This window comes from Mus pahari, chromosome 20 (genome assembly GCF_900095145.1).
Source record: "Mus pahari chromosome 20, PAHARI_EIJ_v1.1, whole genome shotgun sequence".
Classification (NCBI taxonomy): domain Eukaryota; kingdom Metazoa; phylum Chordata; class Mammalia; order Rodentia; family Muridae; genus Mus; species Mus pahari.
Genome location: NC_034609.1, coordinates 36,164,112 through 36,182,557, shown reverse-complemented (window position 1 = coordinate 36,182,557; position 18,446 = coordinate 36,164,112). Strand labels below are relative to the sequence as shown.

Below are 18,446 nucleotides of genomic sequence, written 5' to 3'. Positions count from 1 at the left end.
GAATACATTGATTTAAGTTATGAAGCTCAAAGCTCAGTTTGGATTTTAATCAAAATTTTTCAACATGAATGACATACATTTGAGTAATAATCAATTTGAATAAAAAACATTAACATCGTTAATTCCATATGACTATCCTACATCCATCTGAAAAGGGAAAACAAATGTCATTCTACAGCTTTGTTAAGACAATCCTCCTCACAGAATGCATCTGAATGTCTGAATTATTTTATAATATATTTAACATATGTCTATTCTCAAAAGTATTTTATCAGAAATCCTGGTGTTAAATTTGAAGGCAAAATATGGTGTCAATATTGTTCATAACTTAATATGTTTGTCACATGTTCTGCAGATTACATATATTCCTCATTTCATAATCCGATAGAACCAAAAGCTCTTGAAATTGGGAGGATTTTTATTCATTTGATTTTTTATTAGTTTAAACTATTGTCTGAGGACTACCATGCACAAAACCCTTCTTAATATATCTTTTTGATATCCAGAATGCGATATTGATTCATGCTTCCTCTCAATGACAGAATATATTATAATAATAATGCAATCTGAAAGATGGACACACTTTTACACTATGGGATACTAACCTGTAAGTTGTATGAATAGAATTACCCATGTACACTTAGGTTCAGTGGAAGACCTCTTTGAGTTTGCTTATCAAGTAAGGTTTTCAACAGACTGTCCTCAGCTCAGGGTGTGGCTCTATTGCCTGGTACCTCCTCTGCGCCTCATCATGGCTTTGTCTTGGGGTCTCATTGCTCCTCATCTATTTGCCCCATAGCACAGAGTCATGAAGTAACAGGGAAGAAATGAGCCCCACAGCTAAAATGAGTGTGGGCTGGATTATCGCTACAATTTTGTCACTGCTGCTATTTACAGCTGTTGACTTGGTCTCATAATGAAGATGTAGGTGGAGTTTCAATTTTATTTAAAATTTAACTTAAAAATAAATTTGTATTAACCTGACTCATTTACATGTCTATGGAATTCTGTGTGATATTTTCACACATGTATATGGTAAGTTTTGACCAAATCAAGGGTCCAGCATATCCATTTTCTTATTATTTCTTTATATTTGGAGCCTGTAAATGCCTCTCTTCTGGTTCTTCATGGAATAAATACTAGGTTATTGCGAACTGTCTACACCCCACTGTGCAGTGGGACCTTACTCCTTCTATCTTTTTGTTGTTGTTGTTGTTGTTGTTGTTGTTTTTGGTTTTGGTTTTTGGTTTTTCGAGACAGGGTTTCTCTGTATAGCCCTGGCTGTCCTGGAACTCACTTCGTAGACCAGGATGGCCTCGAACTCAGAAATCTGCCTGTCTCTGCCTCCCGAGTGCTGGGATTAAAGGCTGTGCCACCATGCCCAGCTTTACTCCTTCTATCTTACTGTAAGCACCTCCCCTTTCTTCATCCCTCCACAACCTCTAGTCATCTTTATTTTGCATTCAGATTGACTCTTTTGAGCTTCCTCATGCAGTGGGTGACATAGAGCATTTGCCTTTCTGTGCCTGGCTAACTTCCTTTAATCTGATGACCTCCAGTTCTATCTATTTTACCACAAATGACAGGATTTCATTCTTTCTCAAATTCCTGTTGGCTTTCTGTGCAGTGCTATTGCTATAAGTGGAATAAAACACTGTTGTTATGAAAAGAAATGATCTGAACAACACCTTCTTTATAGATCCAAACCTAAGCCACCAATTCACAAAGGCTAACACACACACACACACACACACACACACACACACACACACACACACCTCCACACCAGCCTAAGCCAATAGAAACATTTCCCTGAAGTAGGCATAGAGGTTTCTCAAAGTCAAGTCGCGAAATTGTGTTTTGTTTTTAACTGAGGGTCTAGCTAATGTTTTGGTTTTGTTTCTTTTTTAGCTTTTAAAAAACTTTCCCCATTGTAAAGAGTTTATTGAAGATAAAAGAATTCATAATTCACACAATTCAGGAAGGCCAAAGTAATGGAAGAGAGTGATAAATGAGAACAGGCTGCATGATGTCCCCATGCTTAGTAAATTTTGTCTGTCAGAACAGCAGGCAGTGTTTTGACCTGGGAGAAAGAGTTTACAAGAGTTTACATGGTTTTGCTTACGCTCAAGGTTAAAAGTTTTAACATATAAACTATACTTTCCCACTGTATTTAAAGATTACTAGTAAATATTTCAGTATCTACATAGCTTGATGCATTTAAACAAGTCTTCAAATCTGGGATGGTGACAGAGGACCAACTCACAACATTGTCTTCAAACAGGAATGTCGGTAGCTTGGTGAGACTGCTACATTCTGCCCTCTCAGCTGTACGTCTGCACTGGCTTGATAGTGTGTACTATGAAAGACACTCTAAGTGAAGCCTGAGGAGGACATCTTAGCAATTTCTCACGCTCCTGATTTTCTGTATTAGTTTCCAGAGGGACCATAGAGACTGTCCTGCTAACTTTGTATTAAAGTTAGATTATTTTTTTTAAGATTATAACATAGTTGTATTCCTCTCTTTCTTTTTCCTCCCTCCAAACCCTCCCATATTCCCCTTCCTGTTCTCCTTCAAATTCACAATTGAGTTGGTATGTGTGTATGTATGTATGTATGTGTGTGTGTGTATGTGTGTGCACATTCATATAGATATATACCGATGCAATAACAATTAATGAAAAAGAGACTGTGAATTTTAAGAATATATATATGTATATATATATACATATATATATTCTTAAATATAACCTACTCAGTACATAGAATGCTACTTGTATATATGTTTCAGTGCTGAGTATTTGGGATTGGACAATCAATGGGAGTATTTCCTAGGGGAAGACCACTTTTCCCACCCCCAGCTTTCCTCAGTTTCCTGCAGTGCTTTGTGGACTCCTCCCTGTCTGTCCACCTTGGTGTGCCTATTAGTGTCATCCTTGTCCAACTTTGATTTTTTTTTGAGACAGGCTCCTATCTGCTACCTTAATGATCCTTCTGCCTCAGCTTCCCAAATGCCAGGATCCTATTATATGCCACCAACTCAACTACTCGTTGCTCTGTGCACTTAAGTTTTATGTAGCCTAAAACTAATAAGTATTCAAATGCATAGGTTCAAAGGCAGGTTGTTTCATCTGCTGACTAACACATCTGGGTTAGGATCTGAGTCCATCCTAGAGGTAAAATGGAATCACCATTTATATCCAATGTGCTGGACTCAACATGTTCCTCAGAGCAAATGATATGTCAATATTAAATAGTTAGATATATGATATAATTATATAGTATATATAATTAACCCTGTGAGGCTCACTTAGAATTTTTTGTTATGTTTCCAAATAACTAAGTTTTGTTGAAGATACATATATATTTTGATGGCTGTTGAGATTTAGGGGAGTTTTGCTGCTCAGAGAACAGGAGCTCATCATTTTGGTGCTCATCACACTACCTGAAAGCCTATAAATATTTATAAAGCTAGCTATTAACCTTCTTCAGGGCCAATATTTTGATCATTCACCCATGGGTTTAATCAAACATTCTCAGGATTTTAAGATGATGTACAGGGAACATAAGGAATGATTAATCCAGGTACAAATAACTGACAAGGTCAAAAGATAAAAGATGACATGGGACAAAATATTCTAGGTTGCTACCAAATATCAGATAGGAATGAAAACCAGACCACAAAAAGATCCCATTTATAAAATAATGTGTCTCAGGTGTTTATAACTGAAAATGAAATGTTTTACATTGATTGCTCTGGTTTCAGTATAGTCCTTGTTGGTAACTGCATTTTTATTAGGATTTTTTTAGAGGTAGAATATATTTAGTTTAACATGATTGTTGTAATTAATAATAGAAATGAATAAGAATTATAAGGCATTTAGATGTGCCTAAGTAAGAATGTCTGTAAATACATCACATAACAGATGAAACATGGCACAAAGCATAGCCAAAATCATGTTCCCCAAATGGAAAAACTTCAGCTCTCATTTCCGCTACACCTCATTCCAGTTTCACCGTTAGGTGGAGGTCTGTATATTTTCCAAACATGCCAATTAAATTTTTTTTTGATGCTACTATCAGATGTTTGGCTTGAGGAAGCGTTACTTTGGCTTGTAAGCAGAGCGATACAAAACACCATGGAGAGAAAGAAGACAAGATGGGAAGAGGCTCTGTGGTGGCCAAAGAATGCAGGTACTTAGGCCACCTAATTTTGTCATATCTTAGTAGAACAGGAAGAAGAGAGTGGACAGGAAGTGAAGCTGGGCTATAAAGCCTCAATTCTATCCTTCCCCCCTCCCCTGGTGATAAACATCACCTTTCAAGGCTCTACATCCCATAGGGAAATGTGACATTCACACAAAAGCAGCTGATTGATATGTCCAATGCTGTTCCAATCTTGGTATTTCTGATGTAGGAAAAATAATATCAGGTTTTAGTATTGTTTTAGTCAGGATTACCATTGCTGTGATGATACCCCATGACCGAAAGCAAGTTGAAGAGGAAGGGGTTTATTTCACTCACAGTTCCATATGGCAGTTCATCACCAAAAGCAATGCAAGTAAGAAGTCAAGCAGGCCAGGAACCTGGAGGCAGAAGCTGATGCAAAGGCCATGGAAGAATGCTGAAGCCTGCTTTCTTATAGAGCCCAGGACCACTAGCCCAGGGATAGCACCACCCACAATTGACTGGGCCCTTCCTTATTAATCATTTATTAAGAAAATACCCCCCACAGGCTTGATGACAGCCTGATCATATGGACGCACTTTCTTAATTGAGGTTCCCTCCTCTCGGGTGACTTTAGCTTGTGTCAAGTTGACATGAAACTTATCTGGCACCATTACGATGACATATGGCAGAGATCAATGCTGTCTTCAGTCAAAGGAAACCATCACTACCGACAGCTACCTCCATTGTCACTTCCTACCCAACTAAAATAAGGCAAGGTATTCCTTTTGACATGATAAGGTGTGTGTGCACATGCATGTGTGTGTGTGCGTGCTCGCTCTGATTCACGCTTACACATTATGACTAGGGAAGAGGTTCACTGTTTTTACTTACCTAGCATTCTGCCCAGTACCAAGGACTTGACTGCACTGAATTCTGTGCCTGACGACAAGTAGGTTTGTCTCCTTGCATTCTCATCAATCTACAAAATTATTCCATGAAATATAGCCATCCAAATAACCATTGTTTTGTGTCAACAAAAAATAATAAGAAGAAGAGGAAGTGAAGAAAGAAAAAGAAGAAATTGTTATTAGGGTTTTATAATAGTTTAAGAAAGTGAAACTTAAAAACTTAGTCATTCAAAATCTGATGTTTTTTAATCTATGCTCAGATAGCTATCCACTTTTTCATCTTTCCCTTTAGTGTTTGGACCATCTCCACTGCATAAGAAACTCAAACTTGGTAAAGCCAACAAAAAGGACATGTGTTATTTTTTTACCTCAATAATTTTTTCTTAGCTTGGGATTTTTCCTGGAGTCATGCAGCTAAGAAATTTTCTTCTATGCAGAGCTGAAACATTAGTGGTTTTCGGCAAAAGCTTCTAAGGTGAATAATTCCATTTTGCAGTGAATCACATCCTTTCTTCAAACTTATTCTGATATTTCAGTCATTATTTTCTGTTGTAGAATGATTGCTGCGTTTATACCCATCTAAAGTAAGTGGGTTTCCTAAGAGGCCTGATGGCCCCACCAGTAGGTCTCTGAGAAACTAGACATCATTTCCTTTCTGAGCAAAATAAAACAGACAAGGCAAGCTTGGCATTTTATGCATCAGATAGTAATAATACCTCAGAGACGTTTGCCCAAACCACAAAGAGGGAGTGGAATCACCTGACCACATTTGATGACTTTATCTATGGTCTACTGAATACTGCGGGAAGATGTCCTTGCTACTGTGATTCATGGTTAACTTTCTGCTCTAGGTGCCTCCATGGCAGGGTTTCATGTGACCTTTGGATAATCTCTGTTACCTCCACAAAGACCATTCCTTCTTCTCTGTGGACCTTTACGTGGTGAAGCTGCCCATCCGCCATGCTCTTCAAGTCAAAGCTGATGACATCAGGCTCATGATACTTACTTAGCTTGTATCTTATCTGCAGACTTCCTGAAGTAGAAAAAACAACAACAACAACAACAACAAAAAACAAGTTACATTTTTAGTACAAAAATCCATTTTCAAACCACTTTTTAAAACATTCTAATCCTTTTAGTTTTTTAATATATTCACTTCCAGAGAATGATTCACCAGCATTCATTTTGGGTGTGTCTCCTCAACCTTGCCTCTAAAAGTCAGTTCTCTAGTGAAATTACAATATTTTCTAAATCAAGAGTAGACATATTGCTCATGAACTGACTCCTGAAAAAAAAAATCTTTAACTTCATTCATATAGGTCAACTCTGAGACTATTATGTACAGATTATAACATTACTGTCTATGAAGAAAAAGTGCAAATTCAGGTATTGGTACAATGTCATGTATGGTTCAATATTGCTACAGCATTCTTTTTACGTAACCTCATTTTTATTAAAAGAATATCCTTCTCATAGACTTTAAAAGCAACTGAGGAATTGAACTTTGAGCAAATGTAGCTTTACACAAGATCAGAGTAGTTTCCAAGGGTCCATGAGCTTAGACTTGGAAGGAAATTAAAGTGAAATAAGCAAGTTTTAGTCAAATTTATTATTCAAATGAACGGTATTCAGTTGCCTGCAGAGATTTCAATTAATTTGCTTTGCAGAACTCCTCCCAAATTAACAACAACAAAAAAACCCTCAATGTATATAGATAAACTTTGAGTTTGACGCTGACATGGAGGGCACACAAAATTACTCCTATGGTGGCAGCCAGTGCCCTTGGGCCATTTGATTTAAGCGAGCCAATGTAGTTGGATATTTGTATGCCAGTTTATTTTCCTCACCTGGAGAATTTATTTCTAAAATATTCATCTTTCATCCACATATGAGACAGAGAAAAACAGTAGTAAGCATTTTCCAGTGAAAAGATTTCTGCAGCAAACACACTTTGTAAGCCACATACCATTACCCTGCATGAATACAGCAATGGTTCTTAGGACTATTATCTTTATTGTCTGTTCGGACCAACAGGTCATCTCCTGGACATTTTTATGCATAAAACTGGTCCATTAACACTCCTTGAATACATTCTAACTTTGATTAGAAGAAAATACGTGTCATGCACAAGGAGACATTTTATTTTAAAGTAGAACACCAAAGCTGCATCAATATTCATATAAAATACTTAAGAGCTCCTAGCAAAAATAAAATATAAGTATCTAGAGACGTGGCTCAGCAGTTAAGCGGGCACACTGTTCACTGGCAGAGGAGTTCTATTCTAAGCACCCAGGTCAGGCAGCTCACAACCCCCTGGAACTCCACACCAGCTGCAGGGAATTCAGTGCACTGCCTCTAACCACCACCAATGGCACCTGCCATCATGTGCACGTGTGCACATCCAGAAATGAATTAAAATAATGAAAACCTACAAAACAAATAATATAAAAGCAAACCAAAGTTTACATAATTGATATAAAATTTCCAAAATTATAAAGACATAAACCCATCTGGCAAACTTAAAGGATCCTTTTGGATTGATCTATATGCTCATAATCAAAATCAAAATCAAAATGAAGATAAAACCTAGACAAACTTGTTCCCCTTCCCTTCTACTGTGACAGCGTTAAAAATCAATCTTTTCTCTCATCTAAAACACACTCACCATTTTTGGCAATGATAATTGAGAGATATTCTTTATAAAAGGAACTCATATGAAGTAGCAAGCTTGGTGCCCGTGTGGTTCGGAAGCTAAACTTGATCATCTCTCTGCTCAGCTTCATATCCCCATGAAATGAAGCAGCGTGGAAACTGGAGTTCTTGCTTAGAGAATAATTTTCTTGAAAATTGTAAATCACAGAAGACCCAGATCCAAAATATGCAGAAATCTCTGAAATAATATGCAGATTATATGTTAATTTCTTTTTAAGTACAAGGATGTTGCTTAAGTTACATGAGTTGATGTCTTATTGCTGTAGAATGAAGTACACAGATAGAAGACACAGTCCCAGGATAAGATAACACACGGCACTTCTGGAGATTGCCTTTATGTTAGAATGACATATAATTCATTAGCATGGTCTTATCTGACAACCCAAGCCTCCTGTCTTTTACCCTGCTAAACATTTGCTTTCTTATTTAAATTCTCACTCCCATCTATTATTTTGTTGCTAGGACACATACATTTTCTTGTAATTGGAAAAAACATGAAGAATGAAGTTTTTATTTCAGTATCAATAAACATAAATACCTTTATTTTATAATAATAATTCTTCATATCTGTTATAAAGAAGGCTAAGTATAGTGTTAATGTGAGAGGGATGTGTGGTTAGCAGGGATGGAATCAGTTTGTAATAATTTAACAAGTATAACCCTTTATCTACAGGAGATTAATATTTCACATTTACACACATGTATGGGTATACATATGTGTGTGTAAGAGGTCAGTGAAGAAGTCAGTTTTGAAGCCCTGAATGCTGTTTTCTCTGCTACTCTAAACATCTGAATGTTGATTTCTTTTGCTTATGAATGTTACTAACTCATCATAAAGCAACATTTTGAGTCTCTTGCCACTTTAGGCTTTTTAAACATAGTACAACGTGTGTGTGTGTGTGTGTGTGTGTGTGTGTGTGTGTGGTAACAAAATTTCTTGGTTCGTTCAGAAAGAACTGGAAATTTCAGTTAGAAAATGAAGGAGACTCATGGTGAAGAAGAAAAGTTTTCATTCACACTTTAGACCAAAAAAATGTTTCCTAGACTATTACCAGTGGTGTCTGGTTATTATCACAATTGATTTTGAAATCACAGCTTATTCTTGGTGTAAAAAAAAGGGGGGGGGGATGACCCAAAACAGTGCAGGTTTTGCCAGATTTTCATTAACTAACCTCTAGCGCTTTTTCTGCAAAGTTGCTTTGATTTGGAGCCAATTTCTTTTAGCTTCCTTCAAAAGAAGATTAAGAAGCCCAGAGACACTTCAACAAAGTCAATGAATTTAAATTAATTGGCTGTTGGTTTTCTTCTATGAAAATCTATGAAAGTACAATGCATGCCTGTATATTCAGAGAAGGCTATCCAAAACAATTACTCCTATGCTATGCTCTTTTCTTTTTCTTCCCCCACCCCCCGTGGTGTGGATTGGTGATTAAGAGAAACTACCAAATAACTACTCAGCTGCTTTAATTCTGTAGCACATATTCATCTGTTACACACCAAATATCACGCCACTATTTTCTTTTGCATCGGCAGTTATTAGAAAGTATTAGTTTGACTGATACAAAAAGATGAACATTTTTTCTACAGTCCTTTGCAATGCTGAACCTGTTCAACAAAAATAACAATACACCCTGGAATGACTTTTTTAAACAAAGGACTGCCCCATAGGACAGGTTGTTAACAGCTCTATTCTTTAAACACATTAGTAATAGACAGAGTGAAAGCAGATTGATGGATAACATTGAAGACATCTAAAGGCCACCATTTGTCCCTATTCAGCAATAGACAAGCATTTTTCCTGAATTGAGTTCAAAGACCCAAGAATTAAAATATGATTGGCATACAATAACCACTTTTCAAAAGAATATTTTAAGTGTAGCTACTTTTGTTTCAAACAGCTACACAACAGGCGCACGCATGCACGCACACACGCATGCCCGCGCGCACACACGCGCGCGCACACATACTCGCACTTGCGCTTGCCCATGCAATCTTACACAAGGCCTGCCAGGTGTCTTATTCATGGGGATACAGGTTTGGATCACACCTACCTTTGGAGCAGAATGGTCCTGCATAGGCAGAGGAAGAGCAATCACAGAAGAAGCCACTGGGCTTTTCCCTGCACTTCCCTCCATGGCGACATAACTTTCCATAGCTCCCACAGTGTCCTCTGCAACCTGGCTGCACCCCAGGGGTCACTGTGGCTCTTTCTTCCAGATCCAGGGCCATCCCATTCAACTGCAGGGACCTGATGCATCCTAAGAAGCCCCTCTGCCTGGTGGCGGTCCCACCTGCAAAGAAAATACTGCAAATGTAAGCATGGTCCTCTGTGTCATTCAGGACTTAAAGCACGACCAGGAAGAGGAAACCTTGTGACCTGATAATACTAGGGCAATGAGCAGCACAGGAAGAAGAGCAATTGGAAGCTGCGAAACAAACCTGTTGATTGAACACTAGCTCTCAGAAATGTACATCACACATTCTACTCTGATTTGCTTCTTTTTCCTGCTTTGCTGCTGGGGGTCCTCAAAAATACCATAAAAGTTCTCCGTCGGTGAGCCATGCCTAACCTTACACACGTCTTTTCTGAAACTTACTGAGTAAGCTTTATGCTGGAGAAGCTGTCTTTCTTCATCTTTTTATTCTGAAGAACAAAATTAAGACCATGATTCATCTTCATTCCAAATAACAGCATGTTACTGTTGTGCACTTTTGCTTTTTTTCTTATTTTAATTTTTTATAATTTCATATATATGTTCATATACACATATGTACATACATATATGGATAAGCATAAATATATCTAAAATATTGATCTTCGATTAGTCTAATAGTTTTAATTTGACAAATATTCCTAAGGAATCCTTAGTAAAGCATTCATATGAGGGTTTTTTATTATCCACAAAAAGATGAATATTGAGTATTGTACTATACTCTTCAATATATTTTTCATTTTCCTAAAAGTCAACATAATATTCATTGTTTTATATTGGGACAAATCTTAACAGAACTGGGAAAAGATACTGATGATGCAAGGATGGTGCAAGAGTGGTACCCAACTTGATGGTAACCAAAAGCTCTCTAGTAACCAACCTGGGGCTAATAAGAGAATATACTACCATCACTTTACTAAACTCCCATAACTCCTTATTCCTAACTGCATTCTAAAATTTATGTTTATACCCATAGAGAAGTGTAGCTCTTACCCCACATCAATAAAACTTCTCTATACCAAATGGAGACCATTACAGAAAACCACAGTAGGTCATTACGCAGAGATAATCAGATTGCTAGAACCCAGCCCCAGTCGATGAATCTAAAAAAGTCTTCCACAGAAGGCTTAGATAACATCATAGAACAAAAATAAAATAAACAAGAATAAAAGCCAGAGGACAGGAAGTCTAAGAGATTGTGTTTTCTAGAAATGACAGGGAAGCTACAACTATGAAACCTTAACAATATGGCTGCCCAACAAGACCTGAAGATTGGCATTATCAACAAACATGCTAACATGTTTAAATCTGAATACATATCAAATGGGCTACTTCAGTCACTGTAGTATACCACATAGAAAAATGCTTGACACACCACAACTGTGCAATAACCAGTAATTACTGCATTTACCCATCCATTTACTCATGCAATCACATAATGTCAGAATGGGAGATAGGAACTCCTCCTGAGATGAGGATGGCCAGAGTTTGCCTCATAGGGATGTTTAGTCACTGAAATTAAAAAAAAAAAAAAAAAAGCGCTAAGTCAAAGAACATTTCTGAAATAATACATTGTAGATGGGGGATCATAAAGAGTGAACTGGTGAGAATGTTCTGCTTCAAGAGCATGAACACTCCTGGAAACTCAAGTTTATAGATGCAATGGCCTCTAACAAAATTGCTCTGTCTGAAATATAAATATATACATTCAAACTTCATTTAATACCATGTGTACCTCTTCAGTGAAGAGCACAAGTAGCTTCAGATGGCATGTACCATATTTGTTCTCTATAAATTCAACAGGAGTAGGGTGTGATGTAGAGTCCAACACTCCATTTTTAATACTATCAAATCCATTAGATTGAGATGTGCAGAGTACATCAAGGTGTGTCTGAGAGGATATTTTCAGAAAGTAGGAACCAAGGAGGAAAAAAATCTCCCTAAATATTACAATACCATAGAAGAGAGAGAAAGACATTCTATTCTCTCTCTCTCTCTCTCTCTCTCTCTCTCTCTCTCTCTCTCTCTCTCACACACACACACACACACACACACACACAAATATTCTATATTTAGTTGTTGAGCCTTGAGGTTCTTAGATATCATTTATGTTATTAGAAAAACCAGAGAGACCCTGACATATTTTCTGGTTATGGCAATGAAGAAGTTGATTTTATCCAGAATTATAGAACAGCTAAGAATCTTAATTCCCCCTACATTTGAATAATCTGTCATTCTTTCTTCTGCCTGTGTTGTCAGGACAACTCTCTTCTTTCCATAACAAGTTGTTCCTTACCTTGGCTCCATATCTGCTTAGCAGCCTATCTGCTGACTTAACTCAATGAATACGTGAGACTCAATCTCTTCTACAATTCTTCTGGCATCCTTACTAGTATGTAGAGTTTTCTTCCCAGGAAAAGGAAAGCTACTACTATGGTTCACCCTTGGGATGGGGATCATTAGGAGAAGCTAGAGCTGCCTCTTCGCTGCCCTCCAATCGCTTCGTGTCACATTACATAAAACCATGGCGTATAAGTTTCATAGCATGAAGCAAATAGCAAATTGCTTTGTTACGTGTCTGTTGCACATGTTATGACATCACTGTAATTCAGGGGTTTGTCCAGTTCTCATAGCATGAATAATAACTATGGAATTCTAGGTTCAACAACTAAGTAGAGCCCATTTTTACTTATTCTAATTCATTTTCCTTGCTTATTATGCACGCTAGATTCATATAGAAGTTCACGCGTGTAATGAAAAAATAACAGTATAAACACACTTCGTTTGAAGCACAGGTGGCCATTATCCCAAGACAGCCTTACTTCTTCCCTCTTCAGAATTTGATCAAAGAGGAAAACACTTGCATTTTCTTTCATGACTCAAGCCATCTTCGGTTTGAACTGAAGTTAACTTCTCTGTGTTTTATTGAGCAGCTATTTGTGGCATCCTGTAGCTAATACTGGAACTATGAGAAGGATATGTACACGAACATGTCCTCAAATAGCTAATCATTGACAATATACTCCGAGGGAGAGGCGTTCATGGATGCTACTCGATGCGAATGTAGATATAGAAATACTGAAAGAATGAGAGAGGGTAGAGAAACTAACAGAAAATATATTAATGTATGTGTGTGTATATATATGAAATATAATCTTAAATATTGTCATAGTGATGAACATCTACCTTCAAACCTAGAATTTCTTTATTCCATACTTTCAGTTTATTTTTCTAATAAAATTATCTTAATGCCACCTTTATTGAAAACATGATATCTAATTAGACATAGTCATATTGTGCATGTTTGAGGATTTGTAACTGTACCATTGGGTTTCCAGTCAGTCACTTTAGTTTGGACAGAATTCTTCTGAGAAACACGTCTCATGTAAATAGGATTGTACTTGAAAGCTTAATTAAAGATTGCAGTGCCTTTCCAGGGTTAGAGTATGTCCAATTAAAATGAGTTGCAGTTTGATTAATTGATTCTGGATGTTTCTGCTGAGCTATTTTGTTGGAAACTATCTTCCAATTAATTTTCTATCAATTTACTTGCCATGCTGGATCAGACATAATGAATTCCGGAACCTCACAAACACCGAGTATCTTGTGAGGCGAATGCCTAACCTTTCCATGTGATTGCATCTAACTGGATTCATCCACACACATGACAATACTGAGGTCCTATAGCGAAATCCCTAGCTAGGTGCTGAATTGGAAATGAATCGGGAAGACCTGATGCTTTTATCCTTCTAACACATGCTTTATTCTCCAGAAATTCTTCTAAATAACAAGCATTATTGTCACAGAATTGGAGCAGACTGTGCCTATTCCCTCATTACTTTGTGTCAGGAAGACCTTTGAGATTAAATTTTGCTTTTTTTTTTTTTTTTTTTTTTTTTGAGACAAGCTATTCGTGTGCTCTCCTTGAATATGATTGTGGATTGGTGGAGGAAAACAACTTCATTGTCCTGGCAGCTTTAAAGAATGAAAGAGATCATAATTGTTATTCTTACCTTTAAATTCAAGGCTATAGAAAGACAGGCTCATTCTGACCTTGACACTGTGGTAGAGGAAGACAGACCAAGACCCACCCACAAGCTAGTTGAGAGTAAGAAATTGACAGGGCATACAGGTTTGGACCAGAACCATGCCGGGAGATTAGGAGTGTTAGGGAACCAGTACCTCCTCCTAACACAGTCATCCTGAGGGAAGACAGCCTTGTAGAAGAAGTAACGTGAGCTGCAGAAATCGGCCATACTAGAAACTTGTCTTTAATTATGCTGAGCAGTGATCTTAATTGTACAGAGTCCCAGGAGCACAGGAGGAGAGAGAAACATCGTCCCTTATGTTCAAAGAGTTATTGTGGTTGAAATAAGAAAGACTGTCACAGGCAGAATGCTCAGTCATCCCTGAGCCAAACCCAGGTGATGGAAACATGATCATGTGGCTACAGCCCTAGGAAAGAACAGCTCCCTTTGTGTTTCTGGCCTGTGGAAGCCATGCAATGGCTCTCTGATTTGAACACAATGAAGGATGTTTTAAAGAAATGTGCTGTTGTCAGTAGCAGGCACACAGTTACATGCTCTACTTGTAAGATTTCGTGTTCATCAAGGGTCATTAGGATCTTCCCACTGAGCGCAGGAAGGTCGACTCAGAGGGTTTTCAGGCAAATCATGAAAGAGATACCTTAAGGAAAGAAAAGGTACTCGCAACAAGTGATATAGGTATATGAAAGAAATACAACCTTTGTTTTAATAAATTTGTAATGAGGAAACACAGTTCATATCAAAGAAAATCGCGTGCCGAAATGAACATTATTTCAATTAGACTGCTTGATACTCTCTTACCATGGCTGTACTTCAGCATATCAAAAAGATGAAAGTTTAAAAAAGAAATACTAAGGATATAATTGAAAATTACATTTTCTAGGTACTTTTTAACAATGTGGAAAGATGAATTTATAAAAACCAGAAGATATTTGTGATAAATTTGTATAACAAAGACTTATCCAAAACATGGAAAGAATTTTTAAAAATTATTTATAAAAAGGAACACTGTAAAAAAAAAAAAAGAGAGAAACAACTCTACATAGTCATTTTATGAATTATATCATCCATGGGACCAATGGAGACAGGCCCCATCACCTGCTCAGTATATGCATGTTCTGTGACCCAGGGATTACAGTCTTGCATATTCAGCCAACAAAATAAAAGCACATATTCATTCTCCCTTATAATCACAAAGAAACATTTGTAACATTCAATCTTGAAATTATTTTTAAAAATCTTTGTATTGGTACTTTCAACTTTTCAACACACACACACACACACACACACACACACACACACACACATGAAACATATCTTGAATACATTTTTGTATTGGTACTTTCAACTTTCCAAAAAAAAAAAATCACAAATGATACCCTTGTAGAGGCAACTAATATGAAGAACTATAGCATGAAATGCCAGTGTGGACTAGTCTCCAATATCAACCTTTATGTAGGGCATTGGGAGATTGCTTGCTCTAAATATTTGCTGATATGATGCAATTCCAATGTGACATAAATGACTTCTTACTAGGTCAGGGATCCTTCCTTCCAACCCTCATCCCAGACTATTCAAATGGAGTTTAACCCATGTGAAAACTTGTCAGTAGAAGAATTTAGACAGGAAACGAAAATTGCAGAGCTGGTTGAATGAAAATCAATTCAGGGCTAATTTAAGAAGCTTCTAGGGGGGAAAATGCTGAGTTTACAAACTGAAATAGAAAATGACCACTGTCACATTTCAGTTTAAAAAATGATTGATTCTTTTTCTCTCCATCATTTCCGTGGTTGGAGAACGTTTGTGAGCGAGAGCAGTGAGGACTGTGGCCAGTTTGTTCTCAGTGTTCCATCAAGGTCAAGGACAAAGAATCAATACTCTGAGCATTTCCAGCATTACTGAGGTGACAGGTAGCATTTCTGAACAGACCATGCTTGATGAATCACACACATGTGCACGCGCACACACACACACACACACACAAAATCACACACATGTGCACGCGCACACACACACACACACACACAGAGAGAGAGAGAGAGAGAGAGAGAGAGAGAGAGAGAGAGAGAGAGAGAGAGAGAGCAAGGAAGAAATGGTAAAGACCTGAGGCCACAGTAAGAAAAGGAATAAGGAAGAGCAGGCTGAGAACATGGCTCAGTGGTTGATCACTTGCCTTGTACGTGCAAGGCCCTGGGTTAAAATCAACATTTCACCAAATAAAGAGAGGCAGGGCTATGAACACAACACAAACCATCCTTCTTCATTACAAGAAGCAACATGGTCTGGTTTTTGGAACTGTTTAAAGGGAATGGAAATGTCTACCACATTGACTCTCTAGTTTCCAGACTAATTATCATATACTTGCTCCAAAAAAAGGGTTTTGTTCACTGTTGTCCCTTGTCCACTGTGAACCTTTATCTTGCAGTCTGGTTAGGGGGAGATGATCAATCTGATATTTGGAACTAAAGGACTATTAAAGCCACTCTGTTCTCATCTTTTAGATGTAGCCCCACCTCTGCTTACAGTCATCATTACCTGACTTCTATTTCAGTTGTCACAAACAGCTGCTGCCCAAACAGCTCATATCTTTTCAGATGTGTTTTCTGTTTATTTCTAGTGGTTTTCCTCAGCAATGAAGGCTCTGCTCTTGCTTCAGAGTTCTGCTCTCTGGTGCTAACACACTCTTTGGCTGGCCTTCAGTGGCAGCGATGGGGTCAACGATCGAGAAGGCATAAAATTCTTTTCTGTTACCTCAGCACATCAGCCACTACTGAGAGCTAAACCAAAATTCTTAATATCGAAACATTTAAAAAACTCATATATATGTGAAGTCAATAAATACTGTCAACATCCTAGCTGGGGAAGTGGAAAAAATGACTTGTCAAATTAAGATATACTCAACTTTTATTTGTGTATAAACAGGTTTAAGTTAACATCTCAAAAAACTAAAATAATAAAAAAAAAACAAACCCATTTTCTAAAAAGCTATTGAAATATCTAGTGTTTCAAGCAGATAGTACAGACAATTTTAGGAAGCAACTATATTTGGTTTTGAATATTCCACAATACCTTCTTACCCATGCATCCATATAATATGTGTTCTTGCAGCTAAATGCTGGCCTAGCAAATAAATTACTCTTAGACTAAGCCTAACTTAGACTTCCAGTCTTTCCATACGTCTAGAGCTCCTTTGTGAATGAAAATACTTTTACTGTCTTCCCTCTCCAGATTCAAAGGATTTTTATTAGAATAACGCATGGTGAAGGCTGTAGTCTAACTTTCCACAATTATGTTGACTTCACCAGTTTGTCCCTATGCCCAAGTATAAATGACAGTCGTTATGCACACTTGAAAACGCTGATTAGTCATGATTATTTCTATGATGGACGGGTGAACTACAAATTAAGCTCTCGAACATGTAAGTAAAGGGGATTAAATTACCCTTTACGATTTCAACCAGAAAATCAATTACATTGTATAATGCAGAGAGTCTCACTCACCCATGGAACCACCCACTCTGAGAGGAGAATGAAGCTTAACTTGGTTCTACTTATTACTGTGTGAAGCAAGAGCTCCCAAGCAAACTGTTCGTTCACACATGACGTGTTACACAGGCTCTATGAATGGAAAGGCCAGGCTTCACAGTGAGCATATGCTTACAGAGCTGGTGGGATTTTGTGGAAGGAGGGGGAGGCTCCAAGATGTTTTCTCAGCTTGTGCTTTATTAGACATATTAGACCAGGGAACAACTTTAATCACAGCCATGAGTTAAGATAAAGGGGGGGGGGGAAGAAGTAAAGATATCTTCAGATGAAATTGAAAAGTAGGTAATAATATGAGGAAGAAATAAGCATCTTGCGTGAAAGAATATTGTCATGGGAAAGTCATAAAATCCTGAAAGCATCAACTGATTTATTTGCAAGTTGTATGCAGCTACACCTAAAATGTGTCCCCTCTCTGTTCCAACATACCTACTTCAGCTGCTTCTGCTGGCAGCTCTCACACACGTCTGCAGTAGCCTAATCCCACTGGTTTCCTTCCATCCATGTCCCTCATGGCAGTAAATGAGAACAGGGGAAGTAAATAAGCTAGGAAGTAAATAGACCATCCCATAATACTAGATCCACACGCCCTGCAAGGGCCTCCCATGATCCAGGGTATAGCTCAGCCTGACTTCCCCTGTATTCCGTCACATTCATTCTCTCCAGCCATATTGACTTATTCCTGTTTCCCTCAGATCTGTCAAACTCACTGTTACTACCACTCAGGATTCTACCTTCTGAGAAGTTCACAGGGCCCATCTCTACTCTACTTCCTCTGGTGTCAACTCAAGCGTTAACATCTCCCCACTCCCCTGTTTGAAATGTAAACACTCGACACTAACCATGGCCCTAATC

General features: G+C 37.8%; 1 protein-coding gene across 1 annotated transcript in view; it reads right to left on the bottom strand.

Moving 5' to 3' along the window:
- Cntnap4 (contactin associated protein like 4) overlaps nucleotides 1–18,446 on the bottom strand; it is a 294,082-nt gene that overhangs the window by 17,967 nt on the left and 257,669 nt on the right. The window contains exons 18-21 of the mRNA XM_021220063.1: nucleotides 9,842–10,081; nucleotides 7,744–7,968; nucleotides 5,978–6,111; nucleotides 5,062–5,149 (exon numbers count right to left, since the gene is read on the bottom strand). Coding sequence (XP_021075722.1) covers nucleotides 5,062–5,149; nucleotides 5,978–6,111; nucleotides 7,744–7,968; nucleotides 9,842–10,081 — 687 coding nt within the window. The remainder of the gene's footprint in view (nucleotides 1–5,061; nucleotides 5,150–5,977; nucleotides 6,112–7,743; nucleotides 7,969–9,841; nucleotides 10,082–18,446) is intronic.